The sequence below is a fragment of the Pantherophis guttatus genome, chromosome 7 (genome assembly GCF_059756535.1).
Source record: "Pantherophis guttatus breed Tessera chromosome 7, ASM5975653v1, whole genome shotgun sequence".
Taxonomy (NCBI): Eukaryota; Metazoa; Chordata; class Lepidosauria; order Squamata; family Colubridae; genus Pantherophis; species Pantherophis guttatus.
Genome location: NC_142069.1, coordinates 66,331,789 through 66,352,924, shown reverse-complemented (window position 1 = coordinate 66,352,924; position 21,136 = coordinate 66,331,789). Strand labels below are relative to the sequence as shown.

Genomic DNA, 21,136 nt, shown 5'->3' with positions numbered 1-21,136 from the left:
ACCAATTTTCAGGCAAAATTTGCATTCTGTTCCACATTCTCATGTGATACGGAATAGCTCTTGCTTTCTTCTATGTGACATCCTGTCTAATATCCCTCAATCATCTTATCTCAAGTCTAAATATTTATCTACAAATCTCCTTAATTTATCAAGATTAATTTTCCAGAATCCTGATCACTCGTCTTTCCAACTGCATATTTAAAATCTGGTGTCCAGAATTAGATGCAGCAGTTGAGAGGGGAATCTATGAACTACTGCTTTCTCCAAGTTGGAAACAATTTCTGCTAATGCAAACTAAAATTATATCTGCCTTTTTGGCTGCCCCATCATTGCTGAGTCATATTCAGCTTGAGACTAGCTATAAATTCAAAATCCTTTGACATCAATTATTACAAAACCAAGTATTTTTATCTTCTATCACAGTACAAAAATTATATAGCTTCTGCACTATGAACAGAAGAGGCCAGGTATTACTTGAAAATGTCTGTTTTTGCATTTTAATATTTAAATCAGACTCTGATTGTACTTTTAAAACCTTAATTATTTCTTGGATTAAGAAATTTGAAATCTGCAGACGTGTCTGTGTGTGTGTGTGTGTGGGACAGAGAGAATCATCAACTTTATGCATAGTACATGACTCTCACCTAATAATAGCAAAGGATTCTGAGATTCTAACAGATACAGTAGAATAATTGTTAAGAGATTTAGTTTCAAGCCAAGTTAGGATCTTCTTGATTAGCGTACTATGATTTTAAAGAACAAGGAAAGGAAGATGGCATCTTCTTGTCTGAGTTCTCTACTTCCTTGTATCTCTCTCCTTTTTCTGCTGATTTTAGTACTTTTCTTAGGCATTAACAATCTCTTCCTACAACTTTAAAAAAGGCATCAATATGACATTTTGGGGTTCTGGGATCTTGATTTCATCTGCAGAACTACCAAATTGCTTGACCCATGGTGGCACAATGGTTAGAATGCAATTCTGCAGGCTATTTCTGCTGACTGCCAGCTGTCTGCAGTTTGATTCTCACAGGACTCAGCCTTCCATTCTTCCGAGGTTGGGAAAATGAGGATTCAGATTGTTGGGGACAATATGCTGACTCTGTAAAGTGCTTAGAGAGGGCTGTAAAGCACTGTGAAGCGGTATATAAATCTAAGCGCTATTGCAACTTTTTAAAATCTATGCATAGTCTTCTAAGATTGCTTAATGTCAAGAGTACAGTGCATTTGCTATTTCTGCCTTAAATGTAAGATTTTAAATATCAAAATCTCCCATGTCAGGCAGAAATGTAACCTTTCAGAATTCTCATGAGAAATTGTGAGATCCCTAGAGGTGATATTCCCCCAACCTCTTGAGATGTTTATAGCTGCATTTGGAGGAAGAAAAACCATCAAGCCCATCAACTGTTTTAGTATGCAATACTAATTGCAGATAGCAGAAGTTGAATAAATCCTGCCGAATGGATGAAATGAAATATAAACTACTAATTTAACAATATAAAGTAATAAATAAGGTAACAAGCATTTGATAGCAATAACATTTTAAATCTATATTAGTTAATAAATCTCTCAAATTGACTAATTCCTGATAATTACATATACATGCAGGATTTTTTTTTAATCAACAGGACAGAAATGATTTGGCATTACCTTCTGGAATATTTCATCTTCCCAGTCCTCAGATTTTTTGAAGGTATCCTATCCAAGTATTAAATAAATACAACTTGTCTTTCTGAGATCAACTAAGGTCAGTTAGACATTCCTTCCTTATATGACTAGTAATTCTAAAGTAAGAGGGAAAATACTGCCTACAGTAATGATAGGAGATAGGAAAATGATAGGAGAAAGTGTGGTACATGTCTCTTTACAATTCTATGCACCAAACATGTTATTAATGGGTAGGCTTATTTCAAAATAAAGTTGTATATGGATCAAGACCATATACTGTAAAGGTTTAGTTTTGGGACTCCAAAATTAATTGAAATTAGTAAAACTATTGCAAAATAGGCATAGTACACTCAAACAGACTCAGTCATCAGGCTGATGACCACCACATTCTGTGTAGTAACCTAGGAAAACACTTGGTTAAGGCATGACTATATGGTAAAAGCATTACCATTTTTACTTTATCACACAATAAACTATTTAATTTATTGTGTGATATTTACTATTTACACACTATTGCAGTGGCAATAGTAGCTAAAGCATTAATATGCTTTTTAGAATAATTAAATCCTACTAAGGATCTTTTTAAGAAGAGAAAAGAATGGCATTATCCATGATGTAACACCTGTTGATTTTTCAACACCACCTATGGAAACAACAGAAAAAACAAGCAGTATTCTATGCCCACCTGGCAAATAAATTATAAATTTACTGGACAGACATTCTGCGTATGTTGTTTTTTATCTCAGGATAGATATATTGAACATCACCTACTTTTGAAACTTGAATATTTTACATATTAACAAAATATTTTAAGGATAATACAATAGGATAATTTATATCTTTATTTTAGGAAATTTCATTATTTATTACAATTCTAATGATAAATGTGAAATATTGTTCTGTAAAATAGAATTGTACAAAAAAGAATACCATGCACCACTTAAAAATTTTCCAAATACAACTTCCTGCTTTTAATTTGCTTTGGAGGTTTCACTGAACTATTTAATTAAGGATTTTCATAATGGGAGTACCGGCCTCCTCTCCTTATATAACTGACATTCGCACTGAAGAACTAAGATTTCTCACCGTATCTGTACATTTTCCATCTAAATTTGAGGTCTATTAACTGTATTGGTATGAGTGGATATAGTATCATCAAAGAATGTAACTAGATCTAATTAAGTCTTACATGTGTGATCAATAATCAATAAGTAGATTTATTGAACCTAATGTAAAAGCCATCCTCTACCAACTATTTTTATTCTGAGTTTTATTTTACCAAATCTGCAAAACTATACAATATATATCAACATTTGAGGGATGTTATGTAATAATTAGAAAATATAGCTTAATAGGAATCATACATTTAAATCTAATTTTTTGCTAGATTTTCACCTTGTACCTAATGTGGTATGGAAATAAAACTATACATTGTAACTGTTTCATACAGGAATGTGCCTGGATCATGAAGAGAGTGCCCAGCAAATCCTATTATTGCAGTATCTTACTTCTGTTCTGCTTTGTAAGTAGTCCAAAAGACTTATATGCAATATAAAAAACAGTTGGAAAAAAGGAACTGATTTTCTGAAAAAAAATATGTGGCAGAATGGCAGCCTCTGGAGAAAGTTGATTTTCTGATAGTCTTCTGATAGTTCAAATAAAATAAAAATAGTTCAAATAAAAATAGCAGAACTGAAATAATTATTATTATAATAGTAAGTGAAGCAATTATCTTCACTTGCATTATCTCATCATTATACTGTGATTTATTAAATTTTCTCATCCTTTCCTTTATTTCATTAATTTACTTCCGTAATTGTAAATATGAAATGGAAACTTTTAATTTTCTCCTTCAGCAACATTATGAGCTTGAATCAGTTTACAAAGTCCACAACAATTCTAATTGAGACTGGCAACTCTGTTGCTAAGTGATTGGTCATTAAACAAAACATCATATGACTGCTACCTTGATCCAAGCCATTTTTGGAAGGGACTGCCTCCACTGCAACTCCCACACACACATCTATTTCCCTCCTTATCTCTGCCTTCATTATTTTATTATTATTTTTATTATGGGCTTAATAAGTTCTTAAACTTGTTGCAAGATATATATTTGAAATGATAATCATAACTAAATAGAAAATTTGCATGTTTAATTCACACTGATTTTTAGTACATTTCAATTGAAGAAAAAACTGACAGACACACAATGAGTATAGGATTACATATATATATAACAATATGCCTTGCTATAATACAATTATGCTGCATGATAAAAATAACTTGATGACTGATAAAATCCTAACTCATCTGAGGTGCTGTCAAATGGAACATTAAATGCAGTTTAAACATAAGCACTAATGTTTAATTTCAACTTCTTAAAATTAGATCTTGGCTTTAAAAAAAAAATTAACATCAAGCTATTTAAATAAGTGAATAGGATTGGATATAGAAATGCTTTTCTCCAGCTTTCAAATAGTGGAGGGGCAGAATTTTTCTGCAATATACATGGTTAAAATCCATGTTGTCCAGAAACAAATCTTTTCAAAGGAATTGTGTTTGGTAAGCTGCCTTTTGCATGAAAGCAAGCAACATGGGATAATCTTATGCAAAAATATTTTTTTCAAACTGTTTAATTTAACTGAAAACTATAGGCATATCATTATAAAAATCTAAATATATCAGAAGCTCTCAACATTTCAGCTACACTGATTTTTTTTATAACTTTGTAAAGGAGAAACAAATGGACAAATAAAAAGAGGAAGTTACCTAAGCCTTGTGTTCTAACCAAACTACTTATAGTTATTTCAATGGCAAATGGCCAAGGTGATACATCACAATTTTGAATACCTTTGCAATAACTTTATTTTGTACAGAAGAACGAAATTATTCATATTTGCCACATTCATTTTAAGCATTCTGCATTTCCTTCCCAATCTTGTAGCTCAGTATCTTGTTCCAGTCAATCTTTGTGCGAGTAACTGGCAGTTGTCTGCGCAAAGCCTTGAAAGTAGTGTCCGACATTGTTTGATAATTTTCACTGATAGCAGTCTGTAACAAAAAAGAAAACATTTCTTAAACAATGCACAATTTGTTGATATAAAGCAACACATTTCCAACTGTATACTTTATCATTATGTTCCAAAACTTTTTTCCATCTTTATTTATTCCATGTCGATATTCTAAGATTAAATAGAAACATGATATAAATCAAACCTTAGCATATTTTAACAATAATATAGTTAAATACAGTACCTCTGTATTCTAACTCACTGGGAAAAACATATGGTTTATATTTTATAATTATAAATATAATTTATTATAATTTGTAAGGTCAAGTATCAAGAATGCTTTTACCAGATGATATATTCCTTTCCCAGCATCTGTTATAATTAAGAACTCAAGATTAAATCAATTGTATCATATAACAGTGGAGAAAAGAGAATCAAGCACGCTATAGAAGATTGGACTTTGGTCTAAATCTGCTATGTCATCTGTTACCATACTGATAAAATAATGTTCCACAATAATTGTTATTGCAAATAAGTGACCTGCCAAATGTTATCTCTCTGTGATCACATCCTGAATGGTTGCACATTGATTTTTATATTTTTCCTGTCATTAAGTATATGGTTCGTAAATTTTATTCTATGTATTGCAATCATCTTGAATTTAACAGCCTTTCATCTTATTTTGAACATATAATATAAAAGGAACAAGATAAAAGTTTCCCAGCAAGATTCTGAACAATAGTTGAGATTATATCTGCCACCAACAGCCTCCCACTGACCAGTTCGCTCCCACAGAGAGGGACTCCTCAGGGTGCCGTCGGCCAAGTATGTCAGCTGGCGACACCCAGGAGGAGAGCCTTCTCTGTCGGAGCTCCTGCCCTTTGGAATGAATTGCCCCCGGACATTCGTAACATCTCTGACCTCCGGGTCTTCCGCTGTGCCCTCAAGACCCTACTGTTCCGACAGGCGGGGCTGTCTAACTGAATGATTTTAAATTGGGTTTTAATTTTGGGTTTTAAAATTCGGCCAAAACTATTTAATGATTTTAATTAATTTTAACCATGATATCTGTATATTTATGTTTTAATTCTGGCTGTACATCGCCCCGAGTCCTTTGGGAGAAGGGCGGTATATAAATATTATTATTATTATTATTATTATTATTATTATTATTATTATTATTATTACTACTACTATTATTATTATTATTATTATTATTATTATTAGTAGTAGTAGTAGTAGTAGTAGTCATCTTATAAAATACCATGATACCTGGTATTCATTTTCTGCAGCCTCTACGATCTTCACAAATTCCTTTGCTGTTTGGGTTTCATTCTATAAAAAAGAAAATGTTTCTGAATTAAAGCTACCATAAATAGATAACTATCAGTATTAAGATCAAATGTCATTTCAAATACAGTACACAAGTTTCAGAGAATAGCTATTTTGTTTAAATTGTGACACTTTTATCAGTATTATATCTAAAGGATGATATAAGAGATGCAGAAAAGCCACAAAATAATATTATTACCCATTCAGATTAACAAGCTTTATCACAATAGGTATAGACTCTAGATTTTCGCCATTTAACAATGGTAATTGGAACTAGCAACAAGGTAATGCGCCAACTTATGGCATTAGTTTTGGCAGTTCCAGGGGCCACTGTTATGTGAATCTCACGTGGTTGCAATGTCCATGGTTATGTGATTGCCATATCCTGCCAGCTTCTCACTATCTTTGTTGGAAGCTGGCAGTGAAGGTCGCAGATGGTAATCACATGATCCAACAGTTGTAATTGTGAGCCAATTGCCAGGTACCTGAATCATGAGTACATGACCATAGGGACATTGTTACAGCCGCAACTATGAGGAATGGTTGTAAGTCCCCTTGTCCATTACCACTATAACTTTGGATGGTCACTGAATGAGTGGACATTCTACAAGAATTATCTGATTGCAATGTATTTTACATGGAGTGCCTTTAAACCAGGGGTGCCGAATCCCCTGATGTGGTCCACTACTGGCAAGTACCTTATTTGGAACCAGGCCATGCAAGTTGCGGGCTGGTGCACACACATGCACAGCTCAACTTGTGAAAGTTGAGCTACACACATCGGCCCACCACTCACACAACTTGAGTTGTGCTCACACACACATACGTGCCAGCCCACTGCTCATGCAGCCCAGTTTCCCTCCCTCCCAGCCGGGCCGCCAAGCTGCAATGGTTGGGGAGTGCTGCTTTCAACAAACAATCTGGTATGAAATGCAGTTGCTTAGCTACTGGTGGCTAAGACTCACCACAGGCATATAACAGTTGTGCTATAATCTTGAATTGGCTTCCAAGTGCAATTGGTCACAGAACAAGCACTACTAACGGGGGCAGCTTCCTGCCCGCACCACCTTATCTTTCTTGGGCACCTCAATTTGCCGCTTATTAATTGGACCCTAAACGAATGTACAACTGAACTTATACATGCAACCCTGTTCAATGCTGTTATGACTCTGGGGCTAGAGCAGTTGGTAACGAACAACACTAGGCTCAACAATTGCTTAGATCTCATCTTCTGCAATAGCTTAAACTCAGTTTATGGCCTACAAGTTAAAGAACCTTTTTCCAACAGTGATCACAGCATGATAGATTTTTATCTCAATTTGTGTCCTTGCAAAGAGGGTCATAATGATGGGACTGCAAATTATAACTTTAATAAAGCCAACTATGATCTCATAGCTGCCAACCTCGCATCTCCTGATTGGCACCTTCTGTTCACAGGTTGGATAACTGCAGAAGACCATTATAACACTTTTTTGCTCAAAGTCAATCGAGTCATTAATTTATACGTACCTAAAATAAGCCCTAAAGCCAAAAAAAATAAAAATTACCCATAACAGTAAGAAAGTTACAATCTAAGAAAAAATCTCTGGCGAGAAAACAAAACTGGCTACATAGCCAACTTTAAAAACCGCAACAAAGCCTTATGCCGCCAGATAAAGGCCAAATGTACCAATCACCATTGCAAACAGGAAGAAGAGTTGTTAAACTTGAACTCCTCCTGAGCCTTCTATAATTTCATAAATGCCAAACTCTTTTGGCAGAAAGACTAGAAAACTATCCTACCCCTAAAAGGGCCTAACAGGGAAGACTATAACGAAGAAACTGCTAAGGCCAACCTTTTCAAAACATTCTTCAGTTTAGTCTTTGTCGACAGCAATGGCTGCTGCCCCCCCTTTCCTAGTCATACAATAAATTGTAGCAATTTACTACATATTGATTTTACAGTAGATAATGTTGAAACAGCACTATGTAATCTAAAGCCATCTCTATCTATTGGCCCTGATGGATTATGTGCCTACTTTTTGACAAAGCTTGCCACTGCCCTAGTTGAACCTCTATGCACAATCTATGAGGTATCCTTCAGAACCAGCTCCTTGCCCGACCTATGGTCATTAGCCACGGTTATACCTATCTTTAAAAAGGAAGACTCTAGTCTAGTAGAAAATTACAGACCAATCTCACTATGTTGCATCATCTGTAAAATTATGAAATCAATTATAAACCAATCCATCACCCTCCACTTAGATACAAATAACCTGCTATCTAACAAGCAGTTTGGTTTTAGAAAAAAATTGTCCTGTAATCTGCAACTCCTACACTGTAGAAACACTTGGACCACACATCTTGACCAGGGTAAAGCAATAGATGCAATTTACATAGACTTCTGTAAAGCCTTTGATTCAGTTATGCATGACAAACTACTGCTGAAAGTTCTTATGGCATCTCCAGATCCCCGCACAAGTGGATAGCCGTATTCCTGTCCAACAGGCAACGAATAGTCAAAATAGGGAGGGCCCAATCAAATCCAGCACCTCTTAATCGCGGTGTCCCCCAAGACAGCGTTTTAGGACCCACACTCTTTCTGCTTGACATCAATGACCTATGCGATCATATTAAAAGCTGTGTCCTCGTCGCTTATGATGTAAAATTATTTAACACTACTGACAATGCTGCTGCCCTACAAAGCGACCTTGACTATGTGTCAGAATGGTTATGAATTTGGCAACTCCAAATCTCAACGAATAAATGCTCTATCCTATACATTGGCAAAAAAAATCAGAACTCCAAACACAAGTTGGGTGATCTCGTAGACGACTCTCGCTTTGTCAAGGACCTCATGAGATGCATACTCATCTCAAACAATCTTAACCCCAGAGCTCACTGTAACAGCATTGCCAAAAAGGCATTAAGACTTGTTAACCTAATCTTGCAAAGCTTCTTCTCCAGTAACATTGTATTGCTAACTAGGGCGTACAAAACCTTTGCCAGACCAATTTTTAAATACAACTCATCCGCCTGGAATCCATACTGTATATCGGACATTAACACGATTGAGCTGGTCCAGAGGTATTTCACGAGAAAAGTACTCCACTCCTCTACTCACAATAGAATCCCTTATGCCACCAGACTTGAAATTCTGGGCTTGGACAATCTGGAACTGCGCTGCCTGCAGTCCGATCTAAGCATAGTACACAAAATTGTCCGCTACGTCTTACCTGTCAACAACTTCTTCAGCTTCAACCACAATAATACACGGGCAAACAATAGATATAAACTCAAGGTAAACCGCTCCAAACTTGATTGCAGAAAATACAACTTCAGCAACAGAGTGGTCAATGCTCTACTCAACTCAGTTGTTATAGCCTCAAACCTTCACAGCTTCAACTTCAAACTGTCTACTGTGGACCTCACCCCATTCCTAAGAGATCCGTAAAGGGGGCATGCATAAGCGCACCAGCGTGCCTACCAGCGTGCACCAGCGTGCAGACAGTGTGCCTGTCTTACTGTTCCCCATTTATCTGGACTTACTTCCTTTGTTTATCTTTATACCTATACCTATCTTGTACACATCTGACAAACAAATAAAATAAAATAAATAAATTCTAAGTACTGGTTTTACCACATAAATTTCATATGGCTTTGCCCTCAGATAACTTTAGCCTCTTTTAAGAGGAATTGATGCACTCAATATTTTTCTAAGAGGAAAGATTCCTGAAAGTCCATTGCTTTTATCTCCTTAAGGCCTTGATGATCCAAAAAGTTAGACAATACTGAATTGTTTTTGGAAAACTTTTGGGGAATAGGAAAGAGGCTGCCAGGTTTATAATTAAATTAATTATAGTAGATGTTTTATTGACTTTATTTTTAATGTTATGCTTATATTGTGAAGAGACTACATAAATTTGGATAAATGTATGTATGTGTATATGTATATCAGTGGTGGGTTTCAACCGGTGTTACAACCAGTTCGAGCACATGCACTGCATTTCAGAACAGCTGAGGCGTGGCAGTCTGCTCTGCTGCACCTATCAACTGGGCTAAAAACAAACAAATATAGGTAGGTAGTGGGAGGACCTAGTTGACAGTTGGAGCGAACCGATAAGAAACCCACCACTGATGCATATGTGTACACACATACACAGTGCACAATTATTAGGCAAATGAGTATTTTGACCATATCATCATTTTTATACATATTTCCTCCTCAAGCTATATAAACTTGAATGCTTACTGGATATAAGCATATCAGGTGATGTGTATTTGTGTAATGAGGGTGTGGCCTAAGAAGATTAACACCTTATATCAAAGTGTGCATAATTATTACGCAGCTTCTTTTCCTCAGGTAAAATGGGCCAAAAAAGATATTTAACTGACTTCAAAAAGTCAAAAATTGTAAAGTCTTTCAGAGGGATGCAGCACTCTTCAAAATTGCTAAGATATTGGGGCATGATCACACAACCATCAAACATTTTATTGCAAATAGTCAACAGGGTTGCAAGAAACGTGTTGAGAAAAAAAGATGCACATTAACTGCCAAAGATTTGAGAAGAATCAAATATGAAGCTGTCAGGAACTCATTATCCTCCAGTGCTGTCATATTCTGGAACCTATCTAAAGTGCCAAGCAGTACAAGGTATTCAGTGCTCAGAGACATGGCCACGGTAGAAAGGCTGAAACCCAACCACCACTGAAGAAGACACATAAATTGAAATAGCAAGACTGGGCCAAGAAATATCCGAAGTCAGATTTTTCAAAGGTTTTATGGACTGATGGAGATGAGAGTGACTCTTGACAGACCAGATTCGACTCAGAGGCTAGCAAGGTGGAGGTAGGATACAGGTATGGGCTGGTATTATTAAGGATGAGCTAGTTGGATCTTTTTGGGTTGAAGATGGAACTCAAAAGCAACTCCCAAACCTACTGCCAGTTTTTAGAAGACACTTCTTCAAGCAATGGTACAGGAAAAAGTCTGCATATTTCAAGACCATGATTTTTATGCAGGACAATGCTCCATCGCATGCATCGAAGTACTCCACTGCGTGGCTAGTCAGTAAAGGCCTTAAAGATGAAAGAATAATCACATGGCCCCCTTCCTCACCTAACCTAAACTCTATTGAGAACTTATGGGCCCTTCTTAAATGGCAGATTCATGGTGAAAGAAAACAGTACACCTCTCTGAACAGTGTCTGGGAGGCTGTCATTGCTGCTGCACAAAAAGATGATCATCAACAGACCAAGAAAGTGACAGACTCCATGAATGGAAGTCTTATGACTGTTATTGAAAAGAAGAGTGGCTATATTGTTCATTTTCCTAACTCGCTGCGCCGCCAATCCTACTTCTGGGATCTTGATTGATGATTGGATGTACTGAATGCCTATAAATGTTTCTGCAGCCTTGGTACCGCCCCTTGTGACGTTAACCCTTCAGTCTTTTTCACTCAGTGGAAAGGAGTACATCTGAGTGCCTTTCCTCCAGAGTAAAAAATTAGAGTGAATTTGTTTTTTGGATTTAAACTCAAACTTTGTTGTGTGTCTTGCTGAGACTGGCGTTTGGAATCATTGGAGCCTTTCCGGAGCAGCAGTATTCGGCGTTTCTTGCCTAACGACCGATCTGCCATTTTCTTGTTTCCCCCAGTCATTCTGAAGCGCGAACGGCGGTTTCAGTCAGTAATCAAACTGCCGATCCAGCCTGTTCTTATTATTGGTTAAAACACTGAGAGGCGCTTATTAAAGCAGCCCGGCTGTGGGGACGTCTGGACATAACGGTTGGAGAAGCGGAGCGCCGGACCAGTCAGTTGTGAGTAAGGCTGGTGGCGTGTTTATTCTTGCGCCGACTGTGAGGTGCATTTTGAGTCCCCAGGGGTGCCGCTGGGATCGCGGTGGTTTGTCCGACATCAGGACAGCCTCCACCTGAGCAATTTCGGCATTAGTGGAGTTTTTTCAGGGTCCCTGCTCGTCTGTAGCATACCCTGCTGATGTGCAATGGCGTTTTAGTGACGGTTGGCTTTTTCCCGCCATTTACTGTTTTGACTTTACCTGGCCTCTGACATTTATTTCTTGGGCTGTGTGTGATTGTGGAGACTGTGTTTTTTTCTTACCACATTCAACTATTGATCTGGTTCAGGTTGTTAGCTAATTTTGTGTTTTTCTCTTCCTTTTACGAGGTGTGCTTAGCTGCCTTTCTTTCTAGAGTTTTTGCTACAGTCGCCATTTTACTGAGGGACCTTCACTGACTGCTGCCTGGAGAAGAGCAGCGTGGCCTGCCAACAAGCTTTTGCAGCCACCTTTTTCGTCCTTCATCCTGCCAGATTGTCCATTGGCTGAAGGGAAGTGACTATTTTTAGTGTTTTTACTGTTATTTCGTTTAAAAAAAAAAAGGACTTAATTTAATAATTCTACTGATACATTTAATAGCTAGTTGATTAACAAATTACCAAAAACAAAAAACAAAAAAAAAACAAAAAAAAAATATTATTTAATAATAATACTGTTTGTAGTTTTGGGAGTTATGGCTGATTCCCCTGTCTCATCGGATATTGAAAGGGAGGTTTCCCCTCGTAGGGCTCCTTCCCCTAAGCCGGCTGGAAAAAGAAAGGCCAAAACCAGAGGCGTGCCAAAACCTGTCGCTAAATCTGTTTCAGCGGACGGTATTATAGACAAACAAGCTGCCAGATTACATAATGCTCTGGAAAAGCAGTTTACCAAGGCTCAGGCTGTTTTACAATCTGAGGAATCTCCTACTTTACATTCTGAGGATACTCTGGTCCAGTCTCCTGTGCCTCCTATGTCCAATCCTCAATTTTCCTGCTTGGTCACAGGGCGACATTATCCTCGTGCCTCAAGGCCACAATCTGGTCTGTGCACAGGGTGACCATGTTCATCATCCATCTCCTACGGTGCAGTTGCAATCTGGGGCTCCAGATCCTGTCACTGTTACCTCCGTTTCGCAACCACAACTGATGACTACTTCTGTCCCTGGTCAGGTGTTTGATTTTCAAACTATGCTATCTCCAGCTTTTACCAATTTTTTGCAGTCTACCTTTCAACACTCTTCAACGCAGCCTTTAACTGTAGCTTGAGCAAGGCCAATGCCTTCTACATCTGTACCTCAACCATCTACATCTAAGGCTGCTTCTACTGCCCAGGGCGTAGAAGGCTCTGATTATGAGGAGGATTATTTTGATGACTTTGATATGTCTGAAGATGATGAGCCTTTATCTGACAAGTCTCCTTTTCCGGAACTTTTCAAACCTGCTCTTTTTTCTTCCTTGTTGCGTAAGGCTAAGGTAGCCACTAATATGGGCAAAGTCATTGACCCTCCTTCCTCTTCACAAGACTAGCCATCTGTGTCTGATGCTTTGTTTAAAATGCCTCAACCTGAACACAATTATATTCCATTTCCTGATTTGTTTGCTCAGGTGATTCAGCGACCTTGGGAACGTCCTGGTTCCTTGGCTGGCCCCTCTGGCCATGACAAGCGGATGTATTGTGCCGCCCCAGACTTAAGAGTCATTGCTACAATTACTGTCTATAGTTGAGCCTGTAGCTAGCCTTGTCTCTTCTTCGGTTCTGGCTGGTGATGTTGGGGACGGCCTGCAAATGGAAGACAAGCGTGCTGAGCTATCGTGTAGGAAGACACATCAAGAGGCGGCATGGGCAATTCGAGCAGCTACTGCTGCTTCATTTTTTAGTAGGTCATCCCTTATATGGCTTCGCCAATTGAGAGACAGGGTGCCCCCTGAGGAGGCCAGAATACAACAAGATATCACCAAACTGCTTGCTGCTGCCAAATTTGCGGCAGATGCTTCCCTGGATGCAGCGAAGTTTGCTTCGTGGGCCCTCACTTCATCTGTAGTTTCTCGCCGCTTATTGTGGCTCCGACATTGGCGAGCTGACAATAAGTCCAAGTGGAGACTCACTACTGCGCCATTCAAGGGCTCTTCACTATTTGGGTCGGCCTTGGACTCCATCCTCGTAGAGGGCCGTGACAAGAGAAAGGTTCTTCCTACGTCTTTCAGGAGACTGGACCGAAGGGCTTCGCCTTACGGCCGGCAGTCCTTTCGGACCGACCCTGGCACCAGCGGATCCTATTTCAACCGATCCTACAATCAGGGATATTTCTCCTCTGCAGGTAGGCCTACCTTTCGTGACTGAGGAAGACGCCAGGCCAGCTTCCGTAGACCCTTCCGTGGTTCTGGCTCGAAAGCCTTCCGTCGAGGCAAATGACTTCCTGCCTCTCGTTCCGGTGGGGGGCCGTCTTCAAGCATTTTACCACCAGTGGGAGACCACTTCCACAGATGCCTGGATTCTTCACACTGTCACACATGGCCTCAAACTGGAGTTCACCTCCTCCTCGCCGGATCATTTTCTTCCTTGTCCAACGTCAGAGAATCCCCTGAAACGTCAATTTATGCTACTCGAGATTCAACACTTGTTAGAAATAGAAGCCATAGAGCCGGTCCCCAACGACCGACTTCGGACCGGATACTATTCGATTTTGTTCCTGGTTCCAAAAAGTTCGGGGGGCTGGAGAGGTATACTAAACCTCAAGGACCTGAATCTCTCCATTTTATATCGACGTTTCAAAATGCATTCGCTTCAAACAATTTTAGCATGCATTCGACAGGGAGACCTGATGCAATCTGTTGACATAAAGGAGGCTTATCTTCACATACCTATTCACCCAGAGCACAGACGATACCTCCATTTCACCTTTGAAGGACGCCATTTTCAATACAGGGCCATGCCGTTTGGACTTTCATCGGCGCCCCGGACATTCACGAAAATACTAGCTGCTCTAACGGCGTCAGTGCGGGAGCGTTCCATCCACATGGTCTGTTATCTGGACCATGTATTGATCCTGTCATCTTCCAAAACACAAGCAGACATCGACAGGCAGGCGGTCCTTCAGGCTCTACAGTGCCATGGTTTTGTACTCAACCTTCCAAAGAGCCAGTTGATTCCAACGTCTCGTATTCTTCATCTGGGCTCTGTTATAGATTCCCTTCAAGGAATGGTCTTTCTGTCCCGTCAAGCGAGTATCAGGGACCTGGTTCGACAGGTGATTATTCAACCAACAGTGACTGTTCTGCTACTATCCCAATTGTTGGGAAAGTTCATCTCATGCATTCAAATAGTGCCGTGGGCTTGTCGTCATTTTCGCCTCCTTCAATGGTTCCTCTTGCCATTTCAAAGGTCGGGACAGGCAGATTCTTTACTCAAAGTGACAGTTCCGAACAGTGTCAAGAAATCGCTCCACTGATGGCAATCCGCAGCTCTACGATGCGGGACTGTGTTTCTGGAACCTCATCGTGTCACCATAATGACGGATGCCAGCCTTCATGGTTGGGGGGCCCACCTGGACTCACACATTGCACAGGGCACTTGGGCTCCGTCCGATCTACGGCACAGTATCAACTTCTTGGAACTCCGGGCGGTTCGGCTTGCACTTCTGTCCTTCCAGACCCATGTATACAACAAGCACGTCTTAATTCTGACGGACAATGTGGCCACGAAGGCCCATGTCAACAGACAGGGAGGCACGCATTCCAGGGATCTGATGGCAGAGACGGAACGGCTGATGGCTTGGGTAGAAGACAATATTCTTTCACTGAAAGCAGAACACATTTCCGGGAGAAGCAACTTGCAGGCCGATTACCTCAGCAGGGAACATCTGGATCCCTCAGAGTGGCAGCTACACCCCCGCCTATTTCACAGCCTCTCCCTCAGGTTCGGAACTCCAAAGTGTGGACCTCTTTGCGAGTCCTCGAAACGCTCAGCTTCCCAGGTATTTCACCAGATTCCCGTCTCCAACCGCAGAAGGTCATGATGCTCTTCGGTGCCCATGGCCGAAAGGCTTGATGTATGCCTTTCCCCCAATTCCAATTCTACCAAGGGTCATCCGGAAGATACTATTGGAAAAGGCCGAGATTCTGCTGGTAGCGCCTTATTGGCTGAGAAGGACGTGGTTCGCCGATCTAAAAGGTTTGTCGGTGAGGTCACCTTGGCGTATTCCCAGGGACCAGTCGATCCTTCTGCAAGGCATCGTTCAACATCCAGATCCAGACTTGTTAAAGTTGACCGTTTGGCACTTGAACGCATCATCCTAAGGATAATATTCCATCAGATATCATTTCAACTATTCAGGCAGCTAGGCGTCCCTCAACTATTCGAATTTATAATGCATCCTGGTCCTCCTTTGCCCGATGGTGTGCTACCAAGCTTGTGGATCCTACTTCACCAACAATTTCTGAAATTTTACAGTTCCTTCAATCTGGTCTGGACAAAGGTTTGGCTCCTTCTACGCTTCGACGGCAAGTGGCAGCTTTGGCCACTGTCTTGACTGGCGAAGGTCGTCAACCTCTCTCCCAAAATTCAAAGATTAAGGCTTTTTTAAGAGGAGCAGTCAATTTGTCACCTCCGGTGATACACCGCTTTCCGACTTGGAATTTGACGTTAGTTTTACAAGCTCTTACTTCTGACCCATTTGAGCCTTTGGCTTCAGCCTCGTTACGTAATTTGACCCTAAAAATGGCCTTTCTTCTAGCAGTAACTTCGGCTAGGAGAGTTTCGGAGATTGCTGCTCTGTCTATTTGCCCAGATCTCTGTGTATTTTTTCCTGATAGAGTCATCCTCCGACTAGATCCGGCTTTCATACCCAAAGTGAACTTTAAATTTCATAGAAGTCAGAAGATTACTCTTCCTAATTTTTGCCCTGACCCCCACCACCCTCTAGAGAGAAGGTGGCATACTTTAGATGTCCGAAGAGCCTTATGGCATTATATTAAACGTACTGCCTCCTTTAGAAGAACTGAGGCCTTGCTGGTGTCCTTCTTACCAGCTTCCATGGGGCAGAAAGTCTCTTCTCATACTGTGGGTCGGTGGCTTAAAGCCTGTATTATCAGCTGCTTATCATTTATAGGGAAGGGCTGTGCCCGGTGGCATTGTACCCCATTCCACTCGAAGTGCCGCTACTTCAGCGGCTTGGGCTACCCAAGCGTCTATTGATGACATTTGTAAGGCAGCGACTTGGTCATCATTGTCTTCCTTTGTACGCCATTATCGTTTGGACACTTTTGCTTCTGCTGATGCTGCCTTCGGCAGACGTGTATTACAATCTGTAATATCCACCCAGGATCAGCCAATGGATCGACCCCTCCCAGACAATGGGTGAACTTAGGCATGTCCCAGAAGTAGGATTGGCGGCGCAGCGAGTCAGGAAAATGGACGTTGTCCTACCTGAACGTCCCTTTTATGCTCGATGCGCCGCCAATCCGGCCCACCCGATAGTCGACCATTGCTGCTGTGGGTGGTGTGTGTGTTTTCTTTTGTCTCCTTATCTGCAGCATTGCCTATGTGATCCTGCATTGGGATGTTCCTGAAGATGGGTTGGTGTCGTCCTCGCTATCTGCTTCGTGAAAAAGACTGAAGGGTTAACGCCACAAGGGGCGGTACCAAGGCTGCAGAAACATTTATAGGCACTCAGTACATCCAATCATCAATCAAGATCCCAGAAGTAGGATTGGCGGCGCATCAAGCATAAAAGGGACGTTCAGGTAGGACAACGTCCAATTTATTTATTTTTTTGCAATGCCAGAAGTGTTTATTTGTACATTGAGTTGTTTATTTATTATTCTCACTTACAGATGCAAATAAACAAGTGAGATGGGCAAATTTTCATTTTTTATTTAGTTGCATAATAATTCTGCACACTAATAGTTGCCCAATAATTGTGCATAGATAAATATTCTCCTAAGAAAGCCAAAACCTCACTTTTATTTTCTTAAATATTCAGGCTTGAGGTTTATTAACATTTTGGATTGACCAAGAGCACTGTAGTTGTTCAAAAATAAAATTAATCCTTCAAAATAAACTTGCCTAATAATTGTGCACACAATGTGTGTATGTGTGTGTACATGTACATATACATACATACCCGTTTTCCCCAAAATAAGACATCCCCTGATAATAAGCCCAATCGGCAATAAGGCCAAGCGCTTATTTCAGGGTTCAAAAAAATATAAGAAAGGGTCTTATTTTCAGGGAAACACAGTATATACATACATACATACATATACATGCACACACACACACATATGTATGTATGTATGTATGTATTACAGTTTAATGGATAAAATAACAGGATAAAAACTGGAAGACTGTAAGTTCTAGTTTCACCTTAGGCACAAAACGAGCTGGGTAACCTTGAATCTGTCACCTTCCTTCAGCTCCAGAAAGCAGGCAGTGTCAAAGCACTTCGGAAAACTTCCCAAGAAAACAGCAGGGACTTGTGCAGTTATCAGGAATCAACACTTACTTGAAGACACACACAACACACAGGCAATTATGACTCCTAAAATTAATGCTCCAGATGGTATAGATTTCACTAACTTCCTCCTTTTCTTATCTGCCTAGAGCAAGTAAAAGACCATTCATTTACAGTCAAATGATTTAATTGATGGAAGCAATTTTTATTGCTTAGTTTTGCCTAAAAATAAAGTTAACATGAAAAGCTTCAATTCTTCTTCTGTTTAAATTGTTTCATATTTTCAGGAGCTAGGAGCCAGATATCCAGATATAGTTTCTATTTTTATTTCTGAAATAGCAGTTGTTTATAAAAAATACTTTTATTGAATAAAATATGCTTTCAAAATGAAATAGAATATGAATTTGAAAATCTTCTATATTAAAATAGAATTTTAATCTTCTAGATTAAAATCTTCTATCTCAAATAGTTCATTACAATGAATTTTACTTACAAATAATGCTTTAAGTACTAATAGTCTGTGTTAAAGTTTAGCAAAATGATTTAGAAAATCTGTTCAGCTTTGTAAATCAAAGTATTACTTCTGTTAATTACAAAATTCTACAAAGTCAATTGTAGAAAGAGATCTAAGTATTTTTTCTACTTATATGTGAAGGTTCCCTTCAAAAGGAACATACATGTAATTCTGCAAGTCACAATGACAAAAAGTTACATGTATGTGACAATGTAATTTCCATACTTATATGTCAACATCAGACACAATGTAATAACCTTGTGACAGGTTGCTTATTGCTACCTGGAAGTTCATTTTTATTAGAATGCTAACTTTTCACTAATATAAAGAAAGCAATGGCAACTTCTTTTATAATATGTAATATGAAATATATGTAATGTTCCTATACCAATGCACAGAAAAAAGATACTTACAGTCACTGTTAGAGAATCTTGTATGTCTTTATGACTCACTAGCTGAACATTTCCATCTTCATAATAATGAACCTATGTATAAGAAAGTTCACAGTAAAATAATTACAAACAGAAACTGGCAGCATATACCAGTGATATTTTTTGCCTTCCAAAATAAGAAATAGTCTTTAGCAGATTGAGATATGATTCAGATGTCAAAGATTCAAATACTTTTTAAATCTAATAAAACATAACTGCCTACCACTTGTAGATTTAAATTTACTTGTATTGTTCAGATCTTATTTTTATCATTTAATATATATCTTTAAGATCTTAAAAGTAGTATATATACTGCTCCCTTTTCACTTTTCCACAAAAAAATAACCCTGTGAAGTAAGTTGGGTAGAGAGAACGTGACCCAAAACTGCACAGCAAGATCTTTTGTGCCCGAGAATGGACTTGAAGAAATGTTTCTTTGCAGTAGACATTAATCATTATACAGTACTACACTGGCTGTGTATTTTTACTTTGTTTTGATAAGAGAGTATATAAGAAGAGATATCAAAAATATGTTCAGCTGAACAAATAAGCAAGACTCAGCCCATCTCCTTGACAAACCAAGTTATTTATAGCATGCATTTTCCATCAATTATTTACTCCCAACTTCTTCCCAGGAAAATGAAATTTTCAGAGACCTAGATATCAGTAACCAAACAGACATATACTTACTGGCAAAAAATGTAGGCAATCCCCAAAGTATAACTACAATTACCGTAGGATTTAATAACTTCTATCATTAAGTGATGCAGTCATTAAAGGAGTCACATCCAATTTTATGTCCTTGTTTCTTTAAGTGAATCCAGCTCTTTCCACTGACTTTGTCTGTTGGAAGCCGTTTGGAAAGGACCCAAAATGGTGATCATGTGATCCAGGATGCTGGACTATTGTAAATATATGCCAGATGTCAAGCACTTGAATTTTGATTACAGGATGCTTGTGATGGTCAAAAGGACAAATGTTAAGTCATTTTTTTCAGCACTCTTAGCAAAGGTCATTAAATGAATGACAATAAATCAAGCACTACACATAAGTAGTCTCTTTGGAACAGACATGTGATACTGGTGGGCCAGTGCGTACCACCACCTGCACCTGTGCGCAGGTCAATTTGCACAAACAAGTCTTCCCCCCCCTCCCCCACAAGTCATAAAGGTTGGGGACCACTGCTGTATGGTGTATATAATATTTTAATTGTTTTTATAGGTAGTCTTTGACTTACAACAGTTCATTTAGTGACCATTCAAAGTTTCAATGGCATTGAAAAAATTGACTTGTGACTGTTTTTCTCAGTTACCTTTGCAGCATCCCCATGATCATGTGATCAAAATTCAGATGCTTGGCAAGTGGTTCATATTTCTGACAGTTGCAGTGTCTCAGGGTCATGTGATCCCCTTTTGGGACCTTCTGACAAGCAAAGTCAATGGGGAAACCAGATTCGCTTAACAATCAGGTTACTAACTGCAGTGATTCACTTAATAATTGAGGCAAGAAAGGTCGTAAAATCAGGCAAAACTCACTTAACAAATGTCTCACTTAGCAACAGAAATCTGGAGCTCAATTGTGATCATAGGTTGAGGACTACCTGTGCATTGTCCCAATAGAAAAATGCAAAATAATTTTTGAAAATATCCATAAATTATCTTTTGAGATTTGCATGGGATATTACTAGGTTATTGAGTTTATTCTGGTAAATTAGGGTAGCCATACCTGAATTTTTAAGATACCTGCTACCTGGGTGGTTGAAGGCGTTATTGTGAATTTCCATTCTGATCGCCAACGACCATTCCTTTTAAAAAAACAAATCATAAAAGGAAACAGGGGAGGGAGGGAAGGTGGGGGGGGAGAGGAGAGAGAAAGAGAAATATGTCTTGAAAATTGCTACAAAATGCTTTTTAAAAAA

The 21,136-nt window shown here is 39.1% G+C and overlaps 1 protein-coding gene across 1 annotated transcript in view; it reads right to left on the bottom strand.

Moving 5' to 3' along the window:
- Positions 1–3,797: 3,797 nt before the first annotated feature.
- Positions 3,798–21,136, bottom strand: part of CAPZA2 (capping actin protein of muscle Z-line subunit alpha 2) — a 32,494-nt gene continuing 15,155 nt past the window's right edge. Inside the window, exons 7-10 of the mRNA XM_034431030.3 lie at positions 20,944–21,022; positions 19,201–19,272; positions 5,949–6,011; positions 3,798–4,716 (exon numbers count right to left, since the gene is read on the bottom strand). Of these exons, the coding sequence (XP_034286921.1) occupies positions 4,576–4,716; positions 5,949–6,011; positions 19,201–19,272; positions 20,944–21,022 (355 nt within the window). The 3' untranslated portion in view covers positions 3,798–4,575. The remainder of the gene's footprint in view (positions 4,717–5,948; positions 6,012–19,200; positions 19,273–20,943; positions 21,023–21,136) is intronic.